The sequence below is a fragment of the Ochotona princeps genome, chromosome 2 (assembly GCF_030435755.1).
Source record: "Ochotona princeps isolate mOchPri1 chromosome 2, mOchPri1.hap1, whole genome shotgun sequence".
Lineage (NCBI taxonomy): Eukaryota > Metazoa > Chordata > Mammalia > Lagomorpha > Ochotonidae > Ochotona > Ochotona princeps.
This window is the reverse complement of record NC_080833.1, coordinates 37,438,914-37,459,416: the sequence shown is the minus strand read 5'-3', so window position 1 is coordinate 37,459,416 and position 20,503 is coordinate 37,438,914. Positions and strand designations below refer to the sequence as shown.

Genomic DNA, 20,503 nt, shown 5'->3' with positions numbered 1-20,503 from the left:
CCGCTGCAGCGCAGAGCACTTCCTCCTCCCTCTGTTCCGTCTCTTCAGCTGGGCTTCTTTATTGCGCGTGCGCTAGACTCGCCCCACCCCGGAACTTAACCGTTGACTCAATGAAGGGTTTAAATTCTCGGAATCCGGGCTGGAGCGCTGGTAGCGCCCTCTAGTTCTCCGAGGAGGCTTGCGATTGGTCGAGAGAGGAACTAGTGAAGAGTCTTGATTGGCTGTCGTGCCAGCAGGTTGCGGCGACTTCGCGTGACGTATTATACCCCGCCCTCGCGCCCTGACTGGCTGAGCTTCTGACCAGTCAGCAGGCACGGCGCGCCCTTCGGTTTCGCGAGCTGGTGTTTGCCGCCTCGGTTCCCGCGACCCCAACGTCCCAGAGGCGGGTCCGAAGCTGTCCAGGCGCTTGCTGGAGCCTTCTTCTGTGTCGGCAACGGCCCGAGCCCAGCGGTGCGGAGCCTGCCCTGCGTGGGGCTTGGCCCTCCCTGCTAGCGCCAGGGCCGGAAGCTGCCGGGAAAGGAGGGTGGGTTGCGGGGCCTTGTGTCGGGTTCGGTCCTCAAGGACGCTGGCGCCGATGACTAGCAGGGCAGTGACGAGGAGTAAATCGGAGCGCCGATTCCTTGGGCGTCGTCCACTCTGCGGTGTGTGGTGCAGTCGGTAACGTGCCATGTAAAGCCGTGGACCCAAGCCCTGGCTCCGACCCGGTGAGGGGTGAGTTAAAGCCTGAAAGTTCGTACTCAGCTCTATACAGAAATATCCTCTAACTACACCGCGGGGTGACTTGTCTGCGACCAAGGTGTTGCTGGTGGGGAAAGAGAAGGAGAGACCGACCCGATGCGTCGTGTTGGTGCCTTCTTTTCTGAGGTTTTGCTAGGTAGAGGTGTTGTGGTTTTAATTTCAGTAGCTTTAATTGTGCAGGACTGTCAGGATACATTACTGCATTGTTTTAGAAAGAGAGATGAATCTTGTCATCCTGATGCCTAAACTGGACCTGAAGTCCACTTATGTCTAAGTCAGCGTTACAATGGAATTTTGTTCTCACAAATGTTTTTAATCCCTGAAACGTCCTTTTCCTCCCTTCAGACAGATCCTTATTGTTAGAAATGAAGCGAAATGTGCAGGGCCTAGAGAACGCTTAGAACTTAAAAGAATATAGCAAATAATACTCGAATAGAGGAAAGACTACATCCACCCGTGTTTCTCCTTGATAATGTCTAGGTAGAGCTATTCAATGGGCAATTGGAAATGTGGGTTTGAAACCAAGAGGTAGAAGATGAAGGTTTCCTTTATGGTGGGGTGTGTCTTCAAAAAGTTCATTGAAAATTAATATTACGCAAATTGTGCATGAATTTTGCTTTGGTACCAAAAAAAGCTTGTATTTTAATTTCACTTGCTCTTTTTTTTTTCCCCAAAGATTGATTTCTTTGGAAAGCTGAGTGGTAGACATATCTTCAGTCCACTCCCCCAAATAACCACAGAAACTAGAGCTGGGCCAGGCTGGAGCCAGGGACTCCATCAGGGCAGGAACTCAAGTACTTGAGCCATCCTCTGCTGCTTTCAGGGGTGTTAGCAGTGAGCGGGATAAAAAACAGTCGGGACTCGACCCAGCTCTGCTCTGTGGGGTTGGCTTAGCTTGCTGCGCCACAACACCTGCTCCTTGCCATACATGTTTTGAGGTATAGGTGGTAGGTGGCTGTGGAGAATACCCTGAGAGAAGGCCTGTTGATCAAACAAAACAAAACAGGGCCCGGCGCGGTGGCCTAGCAGCTAAAATCCTCGCCTTGATGCTCCAGGATCCCATTTGTGCACCAGTTCTAATCCTGGTGGCCCAGCTTCCCATCCAGCTCCCTGCTTGTGGCCTGGGAGAGCAGTCGAGAATGGCCTAAAGCCTTGGGACCCTGGACCCACATTGGAGACCCAGATGAAGCTCCAGGCTCCTGACTTCAGATCGACGCAGCACTGGCCGTTACAGTCACTTGGGGAGTGAATCATCGGATGGAAGCTCTTCCTCTCTGTCTCTCCTCTGTATATCAGACTTTGCAATAAAAAGAAAAAAAAAAAATCATAAGAAAAACCAACACAGGCAGGAAGGCTAAAGCAGCCTCTGGGACATCCACATCCCATATTGGAGGGCTGGAATTGAGTCCCATTTCCTCTTCTGACCCAGATTCCTGTTACGATTCCTGGGAGGTAGCAGCTGAAGGTGCACAGGCCTGGGTTCCTGCCGCCGTCCGGGGGAGACCTAAATGGAATTGCTGGTCCTTGGTTCGCCTGGCCCAGCCCTGGCTGTTGTACTCATTTAGGGAATGAGCCAATGGATTGAAGAGTTTCCTCTCTGTCATTCTGCCTTCAAATAAATATCAGTTTATTTCGTAGTTTTAAAATTTAAAATTTTAGTTTTTTTGTAACAGATTCAATGTGGTTTGTACATACAGTCCTAAGAACATGATGTTCTCTTCTTCATTCTCTCCCACTGTCCTTCCAGAGAAATGTTTTTTAAGAGAATGATACCGATTTTTTCACTGATACGAGTTAATTTGCAAGGATGCAATGTTTCCCTTCCATCGTCATAAATACTGGAGATCCTTGATGACTTTGTTGTAGGCCCAACAGATGCCTAACCCCAATTGTATCCACATCTGTGCTGTGCTTTCTGAGGGTTGAGGCTTTTGATCCAAATCCCATATATTGAATACTGTTTTATCCAGTTCATAAGTAGGTGTGCTTTTCCTTAATGAGTAGATATAATGATGGTAGTTTTTGCTGCCTTATTTCAGGAAATCTGATTCTTTTTGTTTTCATTTGTCATTGCTCTATTTATTAATACATATATCACAAATGTTCACAATATTAGTGCATTCTTGTTGGCTTGCTAGACAGAGGCATTTTTTTAAAGAACTTTAAAAATATTTTGACTTTGTTCCCCCTTCACACTCATTTTTGTTAAATGATCAGATGAGGTTCTCAATGTCTTTAATGTCAATGCAAGAAGAAAAAATACAGAAAGAATTAGTAAAATTACACAATCATAGTTAATTGGGGAAAACTGAAGTGATGTCATAACCTTCACAGGAAGCAATAATATAGCTTTATAACAGGATTATGCAGGTTTCAACTGAGAGGCAGGGCTGCGCTGAACTATCTCTACATAACCAGATATGGAACAGTGAGAGAGGAGGCCACCTAAAGCTCACAAACTTCTTTGATGCATGACACATGGTTTCTCCTCCTCATGAGCAATTACCGAGGTATCTCCTTATATGTGGTAGGCAGCCTGAAGAAGGTAGGAAACATCCTTAGGAGTGGGAAAACTAAACCAAACACCACTTAGCCAAAAGAACAGGTAACTATTATCTGCTTATCTATGTAAGTAAAAGTGTGTGGCTTTGATTGACCATGGTGAGGGATTTAGAAGAGCCTCCCACACTACATGCAAGGCCCACAAGGGCCAGTGATGATGTGATAACCAGTCACCTAGGATGAGTTGCAGGTGGACCAAGTACAAATGAAAGAGCTGGTACACACAGGGCCTCAGGGGGATTCTCTAGGACTAGCTGCGGGGAGGCTTGGCTATACTCTGGCACAACAGGGCTTCACAAGATGGACACTACAGGGTGAGTGCTATAGGGTGAAGCAGAAACTGGGTGGGAGTGTCAGCTGCACATAAGGATGGGGGTGGGGGTAGCAGAGCAGGTGGATTATGTACTGTGCTTTAACATTCTTTGAAAGTCTTCCAAAGATTGCTGCAGTTTCATTTTAACATAGGCCCCTTATCCCATCGATCCTGAAAGACTGCTCCTTACAGCATCTCACTGATTGGCCATGAAGAACCAGGACAGACAGCAGGTCAGCAGCATGCCAATCAACTGAGAGAATGCGATTCCAAAACCACTCCAGCAATGATCCCCGTGTTTGTCTCCATGAAACTGGTTACCAGATTGTGACAACTCTTCTGGTTAACTTTGGTGACAGCCGTAGTCAGATTGTGTAGATCCTGGGCATTGCAGCCGATTTCATTTGTGCAGCCATGTCGGGGGATGCCATGCTCCAGGAAGTAGGGGCCGGCACTCCAGTTGGTGTAGTTCTGCACACCAGCAGCTCAGGCTGTGCTGCACATAGTCCACTGCCCGGCTCCTCTCATCATTGCCATTGTAATTCTGCATGGCCTCTGTGTTAGTCCTCAGGAAGGTGGCAAAATGACGATGGTGGTGCCAGTCCCAGTGAGCAGATGGGGAGCATTTGTTGAGTTCTCAGCAGTAAGGGAGATGTAGGTGCCACGCGTGAGCTTGCCCTGGGCTCCAGCAGCCAGCAGGATCACCTCTGTGATCCAGAAGACGAAGGAGCAGATGATGGGGAAGGTTCTGAGACGGGTTACCACAGGTTTGCTCTGTATTCTCCTCGATGCCATACTACAGAACTCTGGCGGTGGGTGGCCAGAAGTCTGGTTCTTAAGCATGAAAATGATAAGAATATTCAGGCACTCATTTATTTAAATGAAAACCAGTGTATTTAAGAGAGAAACACCCCTTACCCTCTGGCTTGCTCCCCAGAAGTGTTTGTGATGGGCTGGGTGGTCACGGGATCCCAATCACGGCTGTGTCCCAGGATCTACATGAGCAAGAAACTAGAGTGGGGAGCCTGGAATCCAGGCATTCTGATACGGGACGTTTTATGAGTGTCTTTTTTAAAAAAAATGTTTAATTACTATTATTGAAGTGTTACTTTAAAAAAATTGTCTTGGGGATACCAATCGTTTTCAAATCCAAAACTTTTAAATCTTTAGTAGTCTTCCAATTGTTATCTCAAAGGAATTCAAGTGAATATGTTGAGGACTGGAGTTTGTCTGAACTGTATATGCATTTGGAGGCAGGTGCCCTCAGCCAAGCAGGTCTTCTCAGCTGCTGAAGGAGCATCTGGAGGGACAGAGAAGTGTGTTAGGCTCTCACAATGCCTGGAGGTCTCTCTGGCACTTCAAGGGAAAACATCAGTTCTTCATATTCATAATTCCTCATCACAAATGATCATCCTGCCCAAAGTGCTGTCTACAGTTTTTTGTCAGAATACTTCTAAATGATCAAGATGAACATTTTAATTGGGGTTGTAACTGTTAGGTCAAACACTCACCTCTGTTCTAGTGTTTACTCCTGATTAATGTTTAGTAATATGTATTTCGCTTAAGTAACCTGATTTTACTTGTAATTTTGTTAATAGGTGGTTAAATCATGTTCTTTTTCTTTTTCATTAGTAATGCATTCTTTTTCCTCCTTTAGGCTGCTGAGGATTTGAAATTGAATAAATCATTGGTCAAATATTAAGGAGTCTATATTCTCTTGTAAGACCCCAGATGAATAGCAGGTATAGAAATTTCTTACAACATGCTTTATTTCTTTCTTTATTTCTTGTAACATCTGCTTATATACATTGGAAAGAGGTTGCAAGAGAAAACAGAGAAAAAAGAGCATTATTTAGAATCAGGAAAATCTAATTCTCTGTCCGAACCCTACCACTTTCTATGTGGGTGACCTTGATCGAGTGAGTTAGCTAAGCCTATTTCTCATCTGAAAAATGGGGATGGTAATACTTAGCAGAGGATTATTGGGAAAGATGAATTAAGATTACTGATGTGTTTGCTACATGGCAGGTGCTTAGCAAATAATAGTTTTGTTCCCACCTTCACTTAGTTTTAGTTGGAAGACGTTTTATTGATCAGGAATAATGTCCAAATTCTTAAGAATAAAAATTGCAAAGATTTTTATTTACATCCGAAAGAAGTATGAAAGTAGTTGGCTTTCTTCCCTCTTCTAGACATTATTTACTTGGTGAGATTTTCATATTGAGTGTATCAAGTTCTCTTAAATGTGTGCAAATGTCTACTCGTGTAGAGTGGAAAGGAGGAGCTTGCCACCTGTCCCCTTATTTGTTCAGTCTGTCATTATGTAGGATCAGGCATATGGCTTTGTTATTGGACCCTTTAGATTATATATTGCTCTTTTTCCCCTAAAGGGAGAACAATTCATGCTGACAAACTACAGTTGGTTCCATGTGGTACCTTTATTCTCTGTATTGTCTTTCCTGCTGCCAGATGTTCTTAAAGAATATAATGGGCATGATGAACCAAGGTGGCCATCATGTTCTGCTTTAATTTTAGTCTTTCTCTTCTACCCTTTTGCTACTTCTGGTTTTATAGAGGTACAGCTGTATAACAAGTTAATTATATTATTTTGTTATCAGATTGGTGGTGGCCTCAAATTAATTCCTTACATTTAAGTAATGCATATGCTTGTGATTTAAACTGATTATTCCTGGCATATTTGATTCTAGTTTCTTGTACTCCTTTAACAGTCTCTGGTTTTCGGTAACCTCTGGGATTTAAGGCAGCAGTTCTAATTAGTGTGGGTGTGGCAGCAGGGAAAGGTGGGTTTTACAAACCAACAGGATTATTTGAGAAGAGCCATGTGTCTCATTCCCTAAGGAAAATATTTACATGCGTTTTGCAGCCAGTTTCAGGATGCAAGTTACAGTTTGTTTATTCCCTGCTTTGCAGGATCTGCTTGTATACTGTAGATTAACTGGAAGATTAATAACAAACAGCTTTTACTGAAGTCATGCTGTGTGAGAGGTGCTGTGTTTAACACTTTACATGCATTATTTTTATTTATACAAAAATCCCATGAGATAGGTACTGTCATTACTCATAATTTTCTTTTTTTTTTTTTAAGATTTATTTATTTTTTATTACAAAGTCATGTACAGAGAGGAGGAGAGACAGAGAGGAAGATCTTCCATCCGATGATTCACTCCCCAAGTGAATGCAACGGCCGGTGCTGTGCCAATCTGAAGCCGGGAACCAGGAACCTCTTCCAAGTCTTCCACGCGGGTGCGGAGTCCTAAAGCTTTGGGCCGTCCTCGACTGCTTTCCCAGGCCACAAGCAGGGAGCTGGATGGGAAGTGGAGCTGCCGGGATCAGAACCGGTGCCCATATGGCATTCCCATCCCTGATTCTTGTGAGTGCCGATGGGTGCTACAGAGTAGCCTGGTGTCCCTCAGTCGCCAGCATTCATCAGCAGTTACTGTGGATTAGGATGACCCCGAAAAACCTGTGCCAGACCCACACCCTTATTCAGCTCTTGTGAATACTGGCAGTGCCGCGACCTCACCTGGCCTTGTCTGCATTCAGTTCTGGTTCTTGTGTGGATAGGTGTTTTGGACTGACCCAGGCAGGCCCTAACTGTCTTTTGATCTGGACTCTGTTTGAGCTCCCTTGACTACCTGCAGGTGCAGTGCCCTGGCCTATGGAAGCGCTAGCAATCATTTTATGTATGTCAAACAAGCCCTTAGTGGCCCCTATAGAGACCCATCCCCAGTCCCCCAGTCTTTAACAATGCATGGTCCCCCGCAAGCTCGTGGCAGTGTTGATGGTAGTGGAGTGGCTCTGGCTGGTGTCTGCCCATGGTGGTACAGTTAACACAGAGTTAGCATTAACCAGACCCAGAATGCCCACCTGCTATGGGCTGCTTTTCTTCTAGCAGTGTAGCAGTTGCTTAGGTACAAGGCAACCTGGGCAGTTGCCTGAAGCTGCGGAACTTTTCATAATCTTACTGAGTATTATTTAATAATTATCTAGGAATTAATTTAGATAGATTTTAAATTTAAGGATAGATTAGTGGCTTATATTCATTTTTCTGTTAAACAGGATTTTGTAGGATTGATCAAACATTTTTTTTTCAAAGCTTCTGTATATGTAAATTTATATAGGAATAGGAAAAAAAGAACCATACCCATATGTGAGTGCTTTTTTTCCTGATAATACAGCAACAAGTGGTTTTTTAACTGTTCAATAATATTTTAAGTTACAGAAGTAATCTGTAAAGTCCTGTTATTTAGAGATGGTTAACTATTACAACTACCAAGGTAGTCTTTTTGTGTGTTTTTTGTTTGCTATTTACTTATTTATTTATTTCATTTTTGAAAAATTTTTGTTGTTTAAATAGTTGAGAAGGTTGCATGCCTGTTTGGGTCTCTGATTATAAGGTAGGGAGGGTCGCAGTATCGAGGAAGGTGGGTGTGGACAAATGTTCCACATTTTTTTACCCTCGTGTGTTTGCGAGGGGGGGGCATAGGAAAGGGGCCATTCCTTGCTATCAAACTGTGTCAGCATACGGGTTTGGGGGACAGTCATTTGATGATGCCTTAGAAACCTTGATGTGAGGAAGAGTATTCTGAGGGTGTTACTTGGGTGGTTTTGATAGTTCTCAGATGTCATTGGCTTTGTTGCATCAGAGTTGAGATTTTTACCAAGGTCTATTGACTGACGAAGTCCACCTTAGTGCTTCCTCAGGCCCAGGAAGATATTGCAAATGTTGCAAACCTTGGCTGGAGAGTTGTCCAACCTGTTCTGCCTTTTGTCCTCTGACATAGCACTTGACGTCTTCCCATGGCCTAGATGAGCTGGCCGTCATGTCTCCCATGTGCATCTGGATATGCTGTCCACTGCACAGGCATGCACTCCAAGATTAGACCACTTATATTGTGTTTTCCCTGTGGCTGTGATTTGATTCCAGTGGTTTAGTTGGGGAGTCCCCCAAGAAACCTCGTCTGAGGTGCCCTCTTGTGTGCCAGCCAGTGCAGGGTCAGGTTTGGCCCATCACCTATACCAGCCAATGCATATACTACATACCGGAGGATGTAATGGCCTGGTCAGTCCTGACCCCAGCCCCATCTCATGCAAACTGATGGGTTCTGCAGCCTAGTCCAGTCCAGCCCAGCCCAGCCTGCCATAGGGCTGGTTTTCATGCTTACTGGCAGGTGCTGCAGGATAGTCAGGGTGACCCTCAATAACCGCCACCAGGCTTGCCCCCAGCACCAGATTTTGGTGTGTTGGCATATGCTGTAGCCTAGCCCAGATGTCCCATATCCCATCTGGCTCTCATGCACATATGTGAGTACTGCAGCTTAGGTCAGTCCAGCCTGCCCCAGGACTTGGCTCACATGTGTGCTTATGGATGCTACTGCCTTGATCAGCCTGGCCTGCTTCCAGCCCTGAATCTCACGCTCACCAGAGGGTGCCACAGCCCAGCAGAGGAGTGCCCATAGTTCCCCTACTGGCCTGCTCCCAGCCCTGGATCTTGAGCCTGCCAAGGGTATTGTGGTCCAGCTTAGCATGACTCGTACCCAGTCCTGGCACTTGCCAGCAGGTATGGCAGCCTAGCCTGCCCTGGCATGGCCACTCCCAGTCCCAGTTCTCACACTCACTAGTGGAAGAAGTGGCCAAGCAAGGGAGTCCTTGAAGTTCCCTTACCAGGCTCACTCTCAGCCCTGGGTCTTGAGTGTGCTGGTGGATGCTGTAGCCTGTTGACATAGGCCACCTCCAGTCTCAGCATTCACAGACAAGTGCTGTAGCATGGCTCATCTCTGCCTGCCCCAGTCCCAACTCTCACCAGTGGGTATAGCAGCCTATCCCCCCACATCATGTGAACTAGTGGGTATTGCAGTCTTATCTGACCTGGCCGGCTCCTTGTCTTGGCTCTCACTTGTACCAGCTGTGGACTGGCCCAGTCTGACCCACCCGCACACCTGGCTCACACATGCCAACAGATGCTGCAGCCTAGGCTGGCCTGGGCTGCCTCCAGCCTTGGTTTTGTGTTCACCAGTGGCTAGCAGGGGCACTCCCTAAGTTTCCCTGCCAGGCCCACTTCACTCCTGACATGTACCAGCAGATACTATGGTCTAGCCCGACTGGTCCACACCCATTCTGGCTCTCGCTGCTGGGCACCACAGCCTATCCAACCTGGCCCACTCCCAGCCCCCACTCTCATGTGAGCTGGCAGGTGCCACAGTCTGGCCTAGCCTGACAAACACCCATTCTAGCTCTTATGAGCATCAGTGGGTGCTGGAGCCTGCCCCAGTCTGACCCACCCCCAAACCCAGCTCACTTGCGTGCTGATGCAGCCTTGCCCAGCCTGATCTACCCCAGCCCAGACATTCACACTTACCAGTGGAGCTGTAGCCTAGCAGGGAAGCTATAGCCTACCAGTGCTGCTCCCAGTCGTTGATCTCATGTGTATTGGCTGGTACCATGGCCTTACTTGGTATTGTTTGCCCTCTGTCCTTGTCTTTGCATGTGCTGGTGGATGCTGTAGCTTAACACAGCCCTAGTTCCCTGAGTGTCAGCTGAGTTCTGTGGTCCATCACGGCTCAGTTTGTCACTATTCCCAGTTCTTTGCACAAACCAGCAGGTACTGCAGTCCTGCAGAGGCAAGCCCACAAGTTCCCTAAAGAATCTGTCCCCAAATATGATTTTCTTATGTTTTGCTGGGCACTGTGGCCCACGCAGGTGTGACCCACCTCTGCTCTTATACCCACGGGCAGGTATTGTAGCCCAGCCCAGTCATGCATGTCCCTAAGTCCCAGCTTTTGTGTGTACAGTGGGTGATGCTATTAAGACAGACCAGGTTTCCCATGTGGGTGGATGTCTTGTTCTGGTTTTCCTCCTCTAAACTACTCCATCTCAGCTCCTTTACCTACCCACAAATGCAGTGGCTTGGTCGTTGAAAAACCCCAGAAATCAGTCCTTCCATTAAGCAGGCCCTCAGCCACTGCCACTCCAGTAAGTCCATAGACCCGCCTTCCCTAGGCCTCCCTAGAGGCCAGGGAGGCATGCCCCAGCCTGATTATTTCCTGCCTTCCCCACATCTTTTTCCATTTTTTAAATTTTATTTTTGACAAGCGTTACATAGTTAATTAGGGCATAAAGGTTCAAGGGCTACAGGAAAGTGGTAAGACTATTATTTCCACATTTTTTTTCCTATATCTGGGGAAAAGAGGGAGGTAAAGGAGAAGCCCCACCCAGTCTCTCACCCATCCCAGGTCCTGGATGTGGGGCATGCTCTGAGGGTCCTGCTCAAGTGGTTTTGATAGTTCAACAGTTATGAATTGCTGCCAGTCTTGCCATTCCAAGCACGATGAGGTCGCTGAGGATTCCTGATTGACATAGTCCATCTTAGAGTCTCCGTTTGTCCTGTTTTTCACTGCCAACATATGGCTGGGGTAGTTGATTGATTTGTTCTGTCCTCTTTCTTTTTATGGTTAGGGTTATGAGTCTGGCAGTTCGATTGGGGGGATCATAAAAAAAATTTGTCTGAGATGAATCCAGACCAGATTCTTGTGTGTACTTGCAAGTACAGGGCCCGGTACAGTCTATTGCCCCAATCAAGTGGTGGTTGCAATTGTTGGGTTGGTTCTGTTTTCAGCCCTGTCTTCCACTGGAACCAATGGGTGTTGCAGTCCAGCCTGGTTCTGCCCAGCACATACTGGGCCCTCACATAAACCAGTGGGAGCTGCAGCCTAGTCAGATTGACCCACAGTAACCCCCACTAGGCCCGCCCCCTATCCTGGTTCCAGTGCTTGCCATTATGTGCAGCAGACTAGTCCAGTCTGTCCCACATCCCATTCAGCTCTCGTATATGTCAATGGGCATTGAAGCCTAGTTCAACCCAACCAGCTCCTCTGTCCAACCCACACACATGCTGTTGGGTGCCTCTCTGTCTAGCCACCCCAGCCCCTGTCCTGGTTTTTGTGCCCTCCCCTGGGAGTGGTAATCCAAGAGGGAGGAGCCCACTATTTCCCTTCTAGGCCACTCCCATTCCTGGATTATGCAATCTCCAGGTGGTTCTGCAGTTTAAATTGACAGAATTAGTCCCCAATGCCAGCTTCTGCCAGCTGATGCTGCAGCAATGCCCAAGCAACCCTCACCCATTCTAATTTATGCTTGCACCTGGAGGAACAGTCAGCCCAGTCTGGCTTTTCCCTGATCACATGAGGCACACAGGTGTTGTAGCCCTGCTAAGTCTGGCCTGCCCCCATCCCAGCTCACGCTGTCCAGTGGGAGTAGCGGTCTTTCAGGGGAGCCCCCCAACATTCCCTCTGCCGCCTCCGCCCTCTCCCTCCCTGGTTCTCACGTGTGCTGTTGGGCGCTGGGGCCACATCCGGCACAGGTCACCTCATTTCCCCACATATCTTAAGATAATGATAATAATAGGGCCCGGCGGCGTGGCCAAGCGGCTAAAGTCCTCGCCTTGAATGCCCCGGGATCCTATATGGGCGCCGGTTCTAATCCCGGCAGCTCCACTTCCCATCCAGCTCCCTGCTTGTGGCCTGGGAAAGCAGTTGAGGACGGCCCAATGCATTGGGACACTGCACCCGTGTGGGAGACCTGGAAGAGGTTCCTGGTTCCCGGCATCGGATCGGGGGGCACCGGCCATTGCAGCTCACTTGGGGAGTGAATCATCGGATGGAAGATCTTCTCTGTCTCTCCTCCTCTCTGTATATCTGACTTTGTAATAAAAATAAATAAATCTTTTAAAAAAAAGATAATAATAATAATAGAGTAGCATAGGCAACTGCTGGCACACTGGTATAGTTAACACAGATTTGGCATTAACTAGTCCCAGAATGCCTGCCAGCTGTTGGCTGCTTTTCTGTCAGCAGTGTTAACACTTGCCCTAGGTACCTAGTCAGTTACCTACATCTGGGGTAAGCAGTCTTTTCCTAATGCCTTATTGTATTTTTTTTTAAAGGTTTGCTTCAAGTAGGATGGTACCTTTTTATTTTCCTCCATCAAAGTATGCTCTTTGGAACCCAATGCCAATTGGAGATGTCATCTACTTACATCTCAATTACTACAGGTATGGGTATGCAGTGTTTCTCTTTTCACGTCAAACCAGTGCAGGTAGGAGTCATAAATGAATGTATAAGGCAAAGTTTATTATGAACAAGTACTCATTATTTTATTTTACTTTTAAATTCAGAATCTAATTTCTGAATTAAATTTCTGATATAATCCTTTTTTTGTTGGTGCTATTTATGTACTTTTTTTTGTTTTGGTTTGTTTTTCTGCTTCTTTTTAAATCTGTTCCTTGTGGTGCTAGTACTGTGATATATACAGGGTAAGTTACTGCCTGTGAGTTGCATTGTGATATTGTAATTAAGCTGCCACTTATGATGCCAGTGTCTAGTGTGTCTGCCAGTTCAAGTCCCATTTGCTCTGCTTCTGCTCCAGCTCTGTAAGAATGGAAGATGATCTAGGTTCTTGGGTCCCTGTCATGCACGTGGGAGATCAGAAAGAAGCCTCTGGCTCATGGCTCCTGGCTTACACCTGGCCTAGTCCAAATTACTGTGGCCTTTTGGGGAGTAAACCACAGTATGGAAGATTCATCTCTCTCCTCTCTTTTCCATAACTCTACTTTTCAAATAAATAAATAAATTTAAACAAACAATAATAATCACTTTCTGTGACTGTGCCTCTCAAAAAAATTGTTAAAAAAATAAAGGAGCAGATGATAGTCCAAATACTTGGGTTCCTGCCATCTGTATGGGAAACGTGGCTGGAATTCCCGACTCTTGGCTTCTGCTTGGGCCAGAGACCTGATTATTGTGGTGTTCTGAGGGGTAAACCAGCAAATTCAGGAGGAAAACCCAGATTGTTCCCCCTCCCCTCTCCCAGTCTCTCTGTCCCCTTCTGTTGCTATGCTTTTCAAATAAATAGATAAATAAACCTTTAAAACTTTTTCTACATATGTTATGTTATGTTATGTTATGTTATGTTATGTTATGTTATGTTATGTTATGTTATGTTATTTGAGGCAGAGTAGTCCTGTCTACTAGTTTACTTCTCATAGGCCTACAGCGGGCCAGGCTCAAGCCGAAGGCCATGAGTGCAATTCTAGTATGTCATATGGGGTGGTCAGGACCTGATGGCTTGAGATGTCACCTGCTGCCTTCCAGGGTGTGCACTAATAGGAAGTGGGTATCAGGAGAGATACCTGGGCCTTGAGCTCACCCAATCCCACCATAGGGGATACAGGCCTCCGAACTGATGGCTTAACTACTGAGTAAACAAACATAAACCTAGTTTTTCTGTGGTTATGTTAGCCTGCCATCTAACTTGTTCACTTTAGTTTTTTCTCAATTTGGAAATATGTATACTGTATATAGAATAATAATGAGTTTTTATTTACCTATCCATAATTGATTGTACGATTCATTGAGCTTTTATATTTTTTGTACGGTTCCTTTTCAAATACCTAATCTTTTTTTCATAGTGTCTTGTTTCTAGTTCATAGTTTGTTTTTTCTTATGTTTTTAAAGCGTTTTATTTCTAGCCACATTCTGCATTCAATAATGCTAATATCTGGGGTCACCATAGATAATCAGGCTAATATTCAGTTGTGACACTGTCATCCCTTATGGGTGTCAGTTTGTTTCCGGGTTGCTCCAATTTTTAAAAAAATATTTTACTTTCATTGGAAAGCCATAGTTAGAGAAGGACAGACAGAGAGAGATCTTCCATTTGCTTGCTCATTCCCCAGATAGCTGCAATGGCTAGCACTTAGCTCATTTGAAGCTGGGAGCCAGGAGCTTCTTCCAGGTCTCCCATGTGGGTACAAGGACCCAAGGTTCTGAAGCTATACTTCAATGCTTTCCCAGGCCATAAGCAGAGACTTGAATCAGTGCTCATATGGAATGCGGGTGCTACAGACAGAAGCTTAGTCCATTATGCCAGGGTGGTGGGCTCCCTCCACCCCGCCCCACCCGTAAACCTTCTCTTCTTTACCAGCTGCTCCACTTCTGATTTTTTTTTTTTTTTTTTAGGATTTATTTTTATTTTTATTGGAAAGTCAGGTATGCAGAGAGGAGGAGAAACAGAGAGGAAGATCTTCTATCTGCTGATTGACTCCCCAAGTGACTGCAACAGCCAGAGCAGGAGCTGAGCCAAAGCCAGGAGTTTCTTCCGGGTCTCCGACGTGGGTGCAGGGTCCCAAGGCTTTGGGCTGTCCTTGACAGCTTCCCTGGGCCACATGCAGGGAGCTGGATGGGAAGCAGGGCTCCTGGGATTAGAACAAGTGCCCATATGGGATCCTGGTGCATGCAAGGCAAGGATTTTATCCATTAGACTACCGCGCCGGGCCCACTTCTGATCTTGTTAGTGGCTTGGGAAAGCAGTGGAGGATAATCCAAAAGTCCTTGGGTTGCTGCTCTATGAGGGAGACTTGGAAGAAGATCCTGGCTGCAAATCTACCCCGCTCTGGCTGTCTGTTTAGTATTGAACCAGAGGGTAGAGATCTTCTCTCTGCCACTTCTTCTATATAATTTTTTTAGGTAAAATAAAATAAATAACTCTTTAGAATAAAGAAAAAAGCCAATATCTGATGTTCATACACAGTATGTAGATGTGATTGTTTTAGTCAATCAAACTTTATACAAAAACAAGACACACAAAGTACATAGCTTGTTGATTCTAGTCTGATTCATAAAGTTAAGCAAGTGCCTACAAAAAATTATAGCTTCAGTTTTTTTTTTTTTTTTTTTTTTTGAAAGGCAGATTTACGAAGAGAAGGAGATATAGAGAGATAGATCTTCCGGCCTCTGGTTTACTCCCCAAGTGGCCACAGTGGCTGGAGCTAGGCTTATCCGAAGCCAGGAGCTTCTTCTGGGTCTGCCACGTGGGTGTATTTTTTAGGCCATTCTCTACTGCTTTGCCCGGCCGCAAGCAGGGAGCTGGATGGGAAGTGGAGCAGCCAGGACATGAGCCAGTGCCTGGATGGGATTCTAGCACTTGGAGGGAAGAATTTAGCTACTGAAGCATTGTGCCAGCCCTTGCCATTTTTATATCCTAGTTATCCTCCATAACTGTTGTCTTTGGCATTTCCTAAAGATGATCTTTCTGATGTTTTATGAAAATGTGTGTGCAATATGTTAGGCAGAATTTCACAGAGAAAAGGCTTTTATAAGGTCATATTGTTATTTTGCAGAAATCCCAAGATTTTTGTGACTGAAAAGACCCTTCGGCTTGCTTATCGTCATGCTAAGCAGAATCAGAAAATTTTGTCATGCTTTTTTCTTGGTTCTCTTACAGTGGATGAAGGTAATATGTTAAATTTCTTGTATGGTTATAATAGCACTTATATTTATTGACTCAGTCAGCTGTTGTATGTGCTTTGTGCTAATTTTTTTAAAGTTACAATTTTTTTTAAAATTTGAAAAGTAGTAGATTTTTATAGAGTGGAGTGAGACAGAGATTTTCTGTCGGCTGGTTTGTTTTCCAAATGGCCACAGTGGTCAGAGCTGGCTCCAAAGCTTGGAGCCAGGAGCCTCTTCTTGGCCTACCACAGGGTGCAGGGGCCCAAGGCACCTCCACTGCTTTTCCCAGGCTGTTAGCAGTGAGTTGGGTCAGAAGTTAAACCACTGTCCATGGTGCTGGCACCAAGGCTTAACTTGCTCTGAAACCACGTCGGGCCCGATTGTGTTGATATTCTTTGCTGTATACAGGGTTATGAAGATGAGTAAAAGTAACTTGCACAGACTTTACAATCTAGACAGGTAGAATGTATCAGCCAGTTATTTTTCAAAGTTTGCTATTTGTTATGAAAAAAAAAGTTTTCCTGAAAGGTACCTTTGCTCTTTAGCTTTATAAACAAGTTGACAATGTAATTGTTGTTATTTCTCTTCTTCAGATGAAGAAGGTGTCACATTGAGAGTAGATCGCTTTGATCCTGGTCGAGAAATACCTGAATGTTTAGAAAAAATCCCAAGTGCCTCTCTTCCTGGGGACTTTTTGATTCCATGCAAAATTCATACTCAAGGACTTGGTGCAAGAGAAATTATGGCTCACAGTGCAGATGACTTGAGTTCAACTTTTAAGGTGAGATCCCTTGGTAACTTGATATTCTTCATTTAGCACAGGAATTAAACTCGGCACGCCATGATATATTTTAATAAACTCTTATTTGAGAAGCATGCATAATGCTTTCTGATTGAATTTTTTTTAACATTTATTTATTTTTAATTACAAAGTCAGATATACAGAGAGGAGGAGAGACAGAGGGGAAGATCTTCTGTCTGATGGTTCACTCCCCAAGTGAGCCGCAACGGCCAGAGCTGAGCCAGTCCGAAGCTGGGAACCTGGAACCTCTTCCGGGTCTCCCACGTGGGAGCAGGGTCCCAAAGGTTTGGGCCGTCCTTGACTGCTTTCCCAGGCCACAAGCAGGGAGCTGGATGGGAAGTGGAGCTGCTGGGATTAGAACCGGTGCCCATATGGGATGCCGGGGCATTCAAGGCGAGGACTTTAGCCACTAGGCCACGCCGCCGGGCCCTTCTGATTGAATTATTATAGACCTGTAATCTGATCACACCTGGGTAGGTGATTTGGCCAGCATTCTAGAAGAGAAAACAGTGTAATGTAAATAGAAAAGTTAAAACTACTTAGTATAGTGTTAAGGGTATAAATTTTTGTTCATAACCAGACAAGAAGTATTCGGTTGATTAGATTAGGGATGTCTTTGCTGTCTGAGGAATTTAAATTTTGTCATTTGCCATGCAGCCATTGAGGTTTCTCAAAAGAGGAAATGCTGTCGTATTGAAAATAGTTTATCTGGAAGTCAAAGCAGCCTCTGAGTAGTTAGGCCATTGAAGCAAGTGGATGTGTGCTAGAGGCAGGTGCACTAGCCCATAACAGAGTGATGGCTGTGAGATAAAGGATACAGTGGATATGAGCAAATACTGAGGAAGAACCAAGTTCACAATATAGAATTAAAGGAAGGGACTTTAGATGCTCTGAGGTTGAGTCAGAATTTATATATCTATATCTATCCATCTATATATATATATATATATTTCCCTCCCCTCCCCTCTATTTAGTAAGTATTGGAGGCAGATATTCATAATAAAAATTCAGAGTGCTGATGTGATATTCAAGTTGATAACTTGTGATGGAGCTTGGAAATCTTGATCCTCTGAAATAATTATTCATGTAATCTTTTTGTCATGTGCATGCTATGAGAATTGAAATGTGACAAATCAGAAGTAACTTAATTTTGTTACTAAGATACCATGTATATATTTATCTGCACCAAGATACTAACTTCAGAGCTAAGGAGACATTTCAAAGTTTTAAACCGTATAATATCTTCCTCAGGCTTTGCAACATCATGTAAGTAGCAAAGACTCCTTGGACTGTAGTAAGCTGCTTTCGCTAAGAGCTCAAATCGCTTTCCGGGAGAATCTGGACGATGTGGATTTCGAGTTTTGTTGGGCAGCAGTAACCTTCTCAAATAACTTTAAATGCACACCTGTGAGGCCCATCCCCATTATTCCAACAGCTTTGGCAAGAAACTTGAGCAGTAATTTGAATATTGCTCAAGTTCAAGGAACTTATAAATATGGGTAAGTAAGATGCATTAATCCAAAATTTTAAATATTAGATACATTAGTGTATTTTTCCCAAATAGCCACATAATATGGAATAATTGTGCAATCTGTTTGCATGCCAGACCTGGTGATTTGATCAGTAACCAGAGAAGTTAAAAAATTATTAATCTTACTGAGTATGGAATTTTTCCTTCGATAAGTTGTTGCCTACCATATTACAAAGTTTGGTGGTAAAAATTAATGGTAAAATTGGTTTATACTTAATGCTTTTAAAATATAAGGAGATGTTACTTTGTTGTATTTGGCCTAGTTTTAGGCTCTTTTTGGCTTTGATGAATGATTATAAACCGAAGAGAAGCTACAGAGTTTGTTATATACAGTCTTAACTGTGAATACTGCAGATAGTGGAAAAGGATAATAAATAAAAACATATTTACTCTTGCTTAACCAGCTCCCAACTGCTCAAGAGTAGAACTTTCTGCCGTAGCTGGAGTATAATCCTCTGTAGCTTCTTACGACCACTTTTAGTTTGTTAGAAGTGCAGGGTGGAAGCATGCTTTCTGATCTGTGGCCAACTGCTTCTCTGAAGCCTCTTTTACTTTATCTGTTGTCTGCTGAACTAGGTAGGATGATGTTAGACCAGCGGTAGCTCTAGGTGCTACACTTGACTTCCTTTCGCCAGACTCCACCCTAGTCCTTTTTTTTTATAATTGGAAAGGCGGATATACAGAGAGGAGGAGAGGCAGAGAGGAAGATCTTCCGTCCGATGATTCACTCCCCAAGTGGCCACAACGGCTGGAGCTGAGCCAGTCTGAAGCCAAGAGCCTCTTCCGGGTCTCCCACATGGATGCAGGGTCCCAAAGCTTTGGGCCGTCTTCGACTGCTTTCCCAGGCCACAAGCAGGGAGCTGGATGAGAAGTGGAGCTGCTGGGATTAGAACCGGCACCCATATGGGATCCCGGGTGTTCAAGGCGAGGATCTTAACCACCATGCTATCATGCCGGGCCCCCTAGTTTTTGTTAAGTCTCTAGAGCTGAAAATACTTAGCCAGGGTTCACTCAATTCCCTGGTTGTATCTTCTTAAAATAATTCGTCAAAAGAGAATGAGAAAAAGAGAATGTTTTGTTTTTAGAAAGTCGATGGAGTAACCAGCAAGGTCCTTTTCTGAGTCTCAAATTTTGACCAGTGATGCTCTCTGGCTAAAGTGACACAAAGGAAAAAGTGTTGGTGTATGCTAAAATCATGGAGTGGTCAAACGTCATGGTGGTCAAATCATTTGAATTAAGTGAAACACTTAGAATCTTGGGATAATAAAGTGCTTCTTGGCTGGAACATGAGATTGTTGTTCAAATTAACCAAAATATTAGTTTTTGTTAGTATCTGTACTCATTTACTTTTACAACATGAATTTACCTTTGAATTACTAATCTGTGACCCCTTGCCTGCTTATAGTAACTAGGATGCTCGATATTCTATCCAAATGTCTGTTTCCCTTGCCTCTGTGTAGAATTATCTAATATATTTGTTCTTTTCCCCCAACCACCTGCATTCATTGATTCACCATCATATTTATTAGAATTCACTATGGAATAGATATTATGTAAGGCACTGGAAATAGATTTTTTTAATTCATATTTACTCTCATTATGGAAGTTTATATAGAGAGCTGGGGAATCAGAAGGATATGTAAATTGCTTGGGAAAATCATGGAAAACCTGAAATAATTATTTTAAAAGATAAAAACTTATCAGTAGGCAAGGCAGGGGAGAGCATGCAAGGCAAGTGTAAGTGCCATTGTTGATCCGTAATTCTAATGCCAATTCAGGGTTACAGTTGTTGCTTATCCTGACAAATTCGTTGTCTTTTGTGTATTAAGGGTATTGAAACAGTAAGATGGATCATCATCATCAGTGGTTCTACCAAAATTAAAACATTTCTTTAACTCACTCTTTCTTTTTTTTTATACATATATATTTTTTAAAGATTTATTTGTTTTTATTACAAAGTCAGATATACAGAGAGGAGGAGACAGAGAGGAAGATCTTCCGTCCGATGATTCACGCCCAAGTGAGCCACAACGGCCGGTGCGCCCCGATCCGATGCCGGGAACCAGGAACCTCTTCCGAGTCTCCCACGCGGGTGCAGGGTCCCAAAGCTTTGGGCCATCCTCGACTGCTTTCCCAGGCCACAAGCAGGGAGCTGGATGGGAAGTGGAGCTGCCGGGATCAGAACCGGCGCCCATATGGGATCCCGGTGCATTCAAGGCGAGGACTTTAGCCACTAGGCCACGCTGCCGGGC

At 44.6% G+C, this 20,503-nt stretch overlaps 1 protein-coding gene and 1 pseudogene across 2 annotated transcripts in view; one reads left to right on the top strand and one right to left on the bottom strand.

The window, feature by feature from the left end:
• Positions 1 to 308: 308 nt before the first annotated feature.
• Positions 309 to 20,503, top strand: part of STIL (STIL centriolar assembly protein) — a 72,805-nt gene continuing 52,610 nt past the window's right edge. The window contains exons 1-6 of one of the 2 annotated variants that reach the window (XM_058681190.1): positions 309 to 711; positions 5,271 to 5,355; positions 12,576 to 12,683; positions 15,810 to 15,922; positions 16,512 to 16,699; positions 17,972 to 18,219. In XM_058681190.1, coding sequence (XP_058537173.1) covers positions 5,345 to 5,355; positions 12,576 to 12,683; positions 15,810 to 15,922; positions 16,512 to 16,699; positions 17,972 to 18,219 — 668 coding nt within the window. In that variant the 5' untranslated portion in view covers positions 309 to 711; positions 5,271 to 5,344. The remainder of the gene's footprint in view (positions 712 to 5,270; positions 5,356 to 12,575; positions 12,684 to 15,809; positions 15,923 to 16,511; positions 16,700 to 17,971; positions 18,220 to 20,503) is intronic. The other variant, XM_058681196.1, reaches the window with a different exon arrangement.
• On the bottom strand, positions 3,810 to 4,408 carry LOC118758593 (tetraspanin-7-like; annotated as a pseudogene).